The sequence below is a fragment of the Nanorana parkeri genome, unplaced genomic scaffold, assembly GCF_000935625.1.
Source record: "Nanorana parkeri isolate BGI_ZX_2015 unplaced genomic scaffold, ASM93562v1 scaffold130, whole genome shotgun sequence".
In the NCBI taxonomy this organism is placed as follows: Eukaryota; Metazoa; Chordata; class Amphibia; order Anura; family Dicroglossidae; genus Nanorana; species Nanorana parkeri.
This window is the reverse complement of record NW_017306398.1, coordinates 1,851,590-1,860,111: the sequence shown is the minus strand read 5'-3', so window position 1 is coordinate 1,860,111 and position 8,522 is coordinate 1,851,590. Positions and strand designations below refer to the sequence as shown.

Genomic DNA, 8,522 nt, shown 5'->3' with positions numbered 1-8,522 from the left:
GGGGCGGTAGGATAAATTGGAAAGAGAAAAAAAAAAAAAAAAAAAAACAACAACCTCAGCCCAATCATTAGGATAATGAACAGTGTTTGGAAACCTTGAGAAATTCTAATTTGGGTTGCAAACGCTAAAGTGTATTTTTGGTCAGCGGATCGGCAGCAGCGGGGTCAGGTTTAGCCTACGTGACTGCAGAAACTAATGGTGGTTATGCATGGATGTAGTTGCTCCTCTCTTAAAGTGGACCGCTGTCAGATTATACTGCGACAGTTAACAATTTTTAGAAAGTGATCAGTCTGCTGCAGGCAGATGGAAGCATTTCTTCAGTCTCCCCTCTGCCAGTGATGAGTCTGCTGCATGCAGGAGGAAGCATTTCATTGGTCTCCCCTCCCCCAGTGATCAGTCTGCTGCAGGCAGGAGAAAGCATTTCTTCAGACTCCCCTCACCAGTGATCAGACTGCTGCAGGAAGGAGGAAGCATTTCTTCAGACTCCCTTCGCCCAGTGATCAGTCTGCTGCAGGCAGGAGGAAACATTTCCTCGGTCTCCCCCAGTGATCAGTATGCTGCAGGCAGGAGGAAGCATTTCTTTAGTATCCTCTCCCCCAGTGATCAGTCTGCTGCAGGCAGGAGGAAGCATTTCCTCAGTCTCCCCTCCCCCAGTGATCAGTTTGCTGCAGACAGGAGGAAGCATTTCTTCAGACTCCCCTCCCCAGTGATCAGACTGCTGCATGCAGGAGAAAGCATTTCCTTAGTCTCCTCTCCATCAGTGATCAGTCTGCTGCAGGCAGGGCAAGGCATTTCCTTAGTCTCCCCTCCCTCAGTGATCAAACTGCAACATTTTAACTTTGTAGCAAGTCACAAAGTGAGAGGCGGCAGCAGGGACTGATCCCTGTCAGATATTTGAGAACAAGAACTACATAGGCACGGATTTACACAACTGTGAGCTGCATCTCAGTCCAGGTGATAGTGAAGTTGGAAGTTGCCTGAACAAAGATGGTGCCGTCCTTCTGGAGAGAAAAGCAGACAAAGACATTGTCAGGGAGGGTGGAGTACTGTGATCTCTGTTGGTGGTTATAAATACCTGGAAGTGTTAAAATTAGCGGTGACCCCCTGATATTTCCCTTTTAAAATAGAAAAAGAGATTGAGGACACAGAGTCCTCAGAGACACACAGAGTCCTCAATCTCTTTTTCTGTGTCCCCCGTTATCAATGAACAGGAATCCTCTATGAGTCTTCCTGTTCATTGATAACATAAGAATATTGTTTGTTTACTATAACCACAATCATGAATGAATGGCGGTGATGTAGATGTGATGTAGATCACTCCCATTCATTCATGATTGAGGATATAGTTAACATACCATATTCTCAATTATGTACACACACTCAGCGATCACTGATCACTGAGTGGGTGTACCTTGCTTTTCTCTCTGGCACGCTCACAGGAGGCTCTGATCACTGAGTGGGTGTACCTTGCTTTTCTCTCTGGCACGATGTCACAGGAGGCTGATCGAGCCGTGTAGAGAGGAAAGCCCAGCCTCCTGTGACAGCGCTGTCTCCGCCCCCACACCGCTCTGCCGGACTGTTATAGGCGGCTGAGCGGTGGGGGAGGAGAGACGCCGGCCGCTCACAGCGCTCTCGTCCTGCAGCGCTCGGCCGGCTGTCACTTTCTTTTCTCCCCGCTGGGCGCTGTTCCAGGGAAACCAGGGATGTACATGGCTCTTTCTGCATTATGCCAAAAGTGCAATTTTCGGCCGATATGTTTCGGCACCGATATATCGGTGCATCCCTAGTTTAAATGGCGCATTAGTTAGCACGCATCAAAAAATATATCCATTGCCAGGTCCGCTTTGGATAAAGACTTGCTAATAAAATTGATTTCAAATATACAATTTCCACACCAGCCATTTTATTGTTATGGAAATTTACCTTTTTATTGCAGTTTACAGAAACAGTAATCATACAAATATGTCCAAAAATTTTCACACGTCGCTTTATGGCGACATAACAACCTGAGGGCGAGCTGATTGCGTGATTGCTTCTTTGTTTTTCCAACACCGCTGCCCTGAGATACAAATGCAATTTCAGACTTTGTCTGCAGAAGGAATTTTATTTTTGGTGATTCGCAGCAAGTTTAGGCCGACTTACTAGATAAAAGGAGTCTCGGGTACGGCCCTTGAAATCCCCCCACCCCCGGAAGGGTACATTCACACTTGCACATGCTCAAATGCACACGTTAACGCACGTTGCCGCACTGTATTGCAATGCAGCTCCTCTACGTGCGAAGCGTTGCGGTTTCAATTATTGTGAAAAGCAGCCTAATGCAATGTACGGAAGAGCACAAGGCAGCACAACACATACACTATATTGCCAAAAGTATTGGGACACGCCTCCAAATCATTGGATTCAGGTGTTCCGTGACATTTCCTTGCTACTAAATATTCCACGGTCACCAGTTACTGGGATTATAACAAAGTGGAAGCAACCGGGAACAACAGCAAGTCAGCCAGGGAGTGGTAGGCCACGTAAAATGACAGAGCACCCCCCTCCCTCCCCACCCTACCTGCTTCTCATGTAATCTTGTTTGTTTACTTACAGTTAACTGTTGTTACAGAGATACACTCTCGAACTCCAGATGTATTCATTATTGACTTGATATGTATACCTGCCTGATGCTTTTTACTAATGTCTACATTACGTAAATGCCTGTGTGGCCGGATGGCCCTCAGATTGTACATCTCTTGGATTGAACCTACGATGACTACTGTTTGTATTGTATCTTGTATACCACAATAAAGATATACATGCTTAAAAAAAAAAAAATGACAGAGCGGGGTCAGTGCATGCTGAAGCGCACAGTGGGCAGAAGTCGCCAACTGTCTGCAGAGTCAATAGCTACAGACCTCCAAACTTCGTGTGGCCTTCAGATTGGCACAACAACAGTGCGTAGAGAGCTCCATGGAATGGGTTTCCATGGCTGAGCAGCTGCATCCAAGCCTTACATCACCAAGTGCAATGCAAAGCGTGGGGTGCCGTGGTGTAAAGCAGATCTACAAAAGGCATTTGGTGCGCATTTATATCCTTTAAAACCATAGTGGAAGATCATTCAATGTAAGCTTTTGTTGCCAGAATTCAGCTGCAACTGCCATGTTATAATGTCCTGTCGTATTTTTGTATCTGTACAATTTAAAAATGGTTCATAAAAATGTTATGTAAAAAAAAACAAAAAGGCATGCAGACACTGCGGGTTTCTTTTTCACGGCACTGAGACTGCTCAGGTGGTAATGAAGGCAGATCCTCCCATTGAGCAGAGCTGATGACTTATCAGGGTACTGCAGCTGCTTTATTGTCCAGTCAGCAGGCTGGGGGAGGGTAGGTGACACCCCTTTACTCTTTAACCTTAACTGTGAAAGCGGTGTCACCCTCTTGACCCTCTGTATATGAAGTGGAAGAGGAAAATGACAAGGCGTTGGGCAGTTAAGAGAGATCATAAATGTTTATTTTAACTGTGTAAAGTTAGCCGTTTTGCCCGAAGGTCATCTGTAATGACAGCTAAAGGGAAGGACACCTGAGAGTTTTTCTTAGCGGGTTTTAAAAAATGGATGAAGATCGAGAAGCAAGGTCACGCGTATGGCTTATTTCAATTCTACATTCACGATAGCTTTCATTGTAGATTCAGCTGCCCTCGCTTCTCACAGTCGTAAACATGCTTGGATAATTGAGGTGAGGTGTAACATAAGTCTAGCTGGTTACCATAAATCAACCTCAAGTACGATTCAGGGAGGCGCAAGGCTACAGGAGACAGCGCTCACCTCTGCTAACAAGATACTTTGTAGAAACCAGTTTACAAATGGTGATATCAGCAGGAAGGATTAGATATCTTCAATTTTGTTTGAATGGAAATTTGGATGAATTTAGTTAAATTCGGAAATTCGGATGCATCCGAATTTTCCGAATTCCAACTCATCTGAATCCGAATTTTCGTTCTGAATTGCGTCCGTACTGACTAAGATGACCAAAATGACCAGTAAGGGCCAAAATGAGACTAAGATGACCAGTACTGACTAAAAATACCAGTATGGACTAAAATTACCAGTACAGACTAAAATGACCAGTATGGACTAAGACAACCAATGCGGACTAACATATCCAGTACAAACTAAAATGACACTAAAGGGGTTATTCACTAAAGAGCCGAAGGATACAGCCATAGCTTCGGCTGATCCTTCGGCTCACTTCGGCCGCCCGGAGACCTCCGGTTCGGTCATACCCAAGGACTGCTGTACGGGCTACTCACAATAGCCCATACAGCAGCCAAAGGTGGCCGAGCGGCTCAGCTAAGCTGAAGGCATATGCCGAAGTGGGGCCCCGGAAATCTCATGGCTCGCTATGCCCAGTTGTAATGACAGATCAGCGTCCCCAAATGACCTGGAGACGCTGATCTGTCATTAAACAATAACAACTGGGCAGAGCCGGCCTTGACATCATGGCCAGCTCCGCCCAGATGTTATTCATTGGCTGGGACCTGCTACTAGACTCTAGCAGGTGCCGGCCAATAGGAAACAGTTTAGCAGAGCTAGCTGTCACTGCCAGCTCCTCACAATTGTTATTTTTATTTTTTTCATCTCTAAACTATTTCTATTTTTTAATTTTCCAATTTATTTACATTTTAAAAGTAATTTTTTAACTCTTTTTTTTTAACATACTTTTTAATTATTCCATATTCTGCTCGGTACCTCGGATGTACCGAGCAGAGTAGCCGAGCCGAATGCTGTTCGGCGGCATTCGGCTATTCACTCAGTGCCGTTCGGCCCCTATGAGAATAGGGCAAACGGCAGCGAGCGAGCTGCCGGAGCTTCGGCTCTGCCGATCCAGATGTTGGATCAGTTGAGTCGAAATCCTTCTGCACTTTGGCTCAGCCGAACATGCAGATCATATTTGGCTGACTGATGTACGGCTGAGATCAGCTGTACTGAGCCGGAGTGAATAGCCGAACGTCGGCAGCTTAGTGAATAACCCTGTGAGATGACCAATACTGACTAAGATGGCCAGTACAGACCAAAATGACCAGTACAGACTGGTATTTAGTCCAATACCAGTATGGAGTAAGATGACCAGTACGAACCAAGATGACCAGTATGAACCAAGATGACCAGTACAGACTAAGAATACCAGTATGGACTAAAATGACCAGTATGGACTAAGATGACCAGTACGAACCAAGATGACCAGTATGGATTAAAATGACCAGTACGGACTAAGATGACCAGTACAGACTAAAATGACCAGTACAGACTAAAAACCTCATTATCACACCTATACTAGGAGACCAAAAGGTTGTGGACAGCTTGTTGTCACAGTTCAGCTGCAGACTTGCAGCTGTGCTGTTACTTGTAGTTCTAGTATATGTAAGTATATGCAGACCTCTTACCCCTGGTTCTGCACGCACGCAGGGCTGTGCTGTTGCATGTAGTTCTCCAGTTATGTGTGCTGTACCTGACCCGCTCTTGCACCAGTCTGGCAGCTTTAGGCGTCGGCCGACCTCTCCTGCTGTTTCTTGTGCAACTTCTCGGCTAATCAGCGCAGTCCGCTTGTGGCCAATTCTGTGGATCCTTCCCCCTGCTGTCTCTATTTAAACCCAGGGCAGCGCATGGTACGCGGCCCAAGCAACGCTTTCCCAAGCTAGATGCCGAGCCCCCCTGGTTGCGCATGAACCTAAATTCCTTGAAGTTTGCCCGTGTACCGACCTCTGGCTTGTCGATGGAAATCCTTGTCATCAGTCGGCCCGGAACTTTGACTTGTCCTTGGTGATCCCCGTTCTCCTGTCTGTCCCTGGCCTTTGTTTTGTCCATTGTATGTGTGTCTTCAACTTGACCAGAACTCTGGCCTTGTCAACCATTCTTGGTATTAGGTGAGTTGGGTGAACCTAGGGAATGTGACCTGGGGTCAGCACGCAGCCAAGTCCCTCTCCACCATCAGGAGCTCTGGTGAAAACCGGCTGACCCTTACTATAAAAGCCAATAGCGCCAGAGATGACCACTCCACTGAAGAAATATATATACAGAATTTCTACAGGTCGCTGCCCCACAACAGTCAGGGAGACTGTAATATCTGGTGAAAAAACAAATTCCATTCCTTTTCATTCCACTTTTTGCCATTTGTATAATAAAAAATGTATCTACACTAGGGAAGGCGTCCTTTGTTTTTGTTTTCTCACTATATATATACACAGTATATATATGAGATGAGACTCCTTTTGGTCCGCTGCTACTATACAGGGAAATGTAAATTTTTTTGTAGCTTAAATAAAATGTAATCCTCATTTGGAAATTTTGTGAACAGTGAAATTGCCATTGTAGGAGATCTCTGATGGGGCAAAAAATGTTGCTGTAGCTTCAAAAAAATAATAAACTTCCACTATGAGGCTTAGATATACTGAATGACGCCTTTTAGATAAAAAAAGAATCGGACTCCCAGCTGGTATATACACAAGTTCTATACACTCATCAGTCTTTTCTAGTAAATGTTTTGTGCTGTTCTAAATACAGATTTTCCTATTGGCGAGTCATCGGTGAGAGAAACTCACACGTGTAGGAAGAGGGTGTCTGTATTATATCCGAGACAGAGGCAGGCGGGATTCTCCGGTACAGTTTGGGAAAATGTTGGCAAAATGCAAAAACCATTTTATTTTCCTTCCAATTGTATTTAAAAATAAGAATAATGATACATACTGACCTCCAGAGGGAGCTCTCCGTCACACTGCCCAGGTTAAAATCATACAGCTTTGTCAGTATCAAGATGACCTGTAAAATAAAAATGAACACATTACTATGTATGCAAGACAGGAAAGGGATACAGACAATAGACAGATATTTAGGATTATTGAAGAGAACCAGTCTACAAATCAGAATCTGCACTCTTAAACAAGTCTGCTCAAACCAATTCTTAACAAGTCATAATAAACAGGATCGTTTTATAGGAAAGCTCCAATTTTTATCATTAAAAATCCATTTCTGAACTCCAATCTAGTGACTTTACCTAGGCTGAGATGTCATCAGTCTGCTGCAGGTAGGAGGAAGCATTTCCTCAGTCTCCCCTCCCCCAGTGATCAGTCTTCTGCAGACAGGAGGAAGCATTTCCTCAGTCGTCCATCCCCCAGTGATCAGTCTGCTGCAGGCAGGAAGAAGCATTACCTCGGTCTCCCCTCCCTAGTGATCAGCCTGCTGCAGGCAGGAAGAAGCATTTCCTTGGTCTCCCCTCCTCCAGTGATCAGTATGCTGGCGGCAGGAGGAAGCATTTTCTCAGTCTCCTCTCCCCCAGTGATCAGTCTGCTGCAAGAAGGAGGAAGCATATCTTCAGACTCCCCAGTGAGCAGACTGCTGCAAGCAGGAGGAAGCATTTCCTCAGTATCCCCTCCCCCAGTGATTAGTATGCTGCATGCAGGAGGAAGAATTTTCTCAGTCTCCTCGTCCCCAGAGCAGACTGCAACTGTGTCAAACATATGTGAATACAGCCAAGAACTGAACAGGAACCAGGTATTACATGTGTCATCTTTGAGTTGGCATCTTTGTCCAGGAAGTAGATGGTGACCCTGGATGATGCCTGAACAAAGATGGTACCATCCCTCTGGAGAGAAAAGCAGATGAATGCATTGTCAGGGGGAGTACTGTGATCTTCACGAGAGGTAATAAATACCTGGAACTGTTACACTGACTTATTAATTCATATGAAAAAAATATATCTCTGGATCCTTTTCAAACGGCAGAGACTGGCAGCAGATGATCAATCCTGCAAAGTGGATCACAGGTTGGCATTGGTTGGTTGGTTGGTGGAATGAACCTTGGGGGATTCGCTCATCACTACAGACCACACCTCCTTCTTCTGCTTGTACACCACATGCAGAAGAGCACAGATCAGCAGTTGATGGTGGGGGGTCCATACACTGCAGAGTAAGCATGTTAGTGTGTATCATATAGTCACGCATCTTCTAGTCGAGTCTTTATCACTGGATGCAGATCCCATTTTATTACACAGCGCGGAATGCATGTCATCAAGTTCACAAAGCAATCCCATTTATCTAAATCCCCCCCCCCCAAAGTCAGGACCTGGAGCTGCATCTGCATCCTGAGCTGTGTAAATGGAAAGAGAATTAGTTGTGTTTAATGGATTCCTACCGACAGCTCATATGTCACATACGGCACGTCTGCAGTGTTAGACTGAATGCCTTCCCTTCTAGGAATAAGTGCCGCTAATGGCTGGAGGTGTTATCTCATCTGCTCGAACGTGTCCCTTGAAGCTGAGGTTTAATCTGCTTAAGCTGGCCGTGCACTGATGGAACTTCGATCCGTGTGTGGGACCCCCGCCGGAACCCCTCTGCAGACCGCCCACGACGCTTGTCCTCATCAACATGGGGAAAAGGTGCGGTACCCTTGGCAAGGTATCCCCTAATGTTAAGGGTATGTGGCCTGGTATGGATCAGGAGAGGGGAAGCTGCACGTTCATTTTGGGTGGGGAGGGGGAAATGAAGT

At 45.6% G+C, this 8,522-nt stretch overlaps 1 protein-coding gene across 1 annotated transcript in view; it reads right to left on the bottom strand.

The window, feature by feature from the left end:
• LOC108784872 (VPS10 domain-containing receptor SorCS3-like) overlaps positions 1-8,522 on the bottom strand; it is a 436,296-nt gene that overhangs the window by 302,937 nt on the left and 124,837 nt on the right. Inside the window, exon 2 of the mRNA XM_018553807.1 lies at positions 6,730-6,797. Coding sequence (XP_018409309.1) covers positions 6,730-6,797 — 68 coding nt within the window. The remainder of the gene's footprint in view (positions 1-6,729; positions 6,798-8,522) is intronic.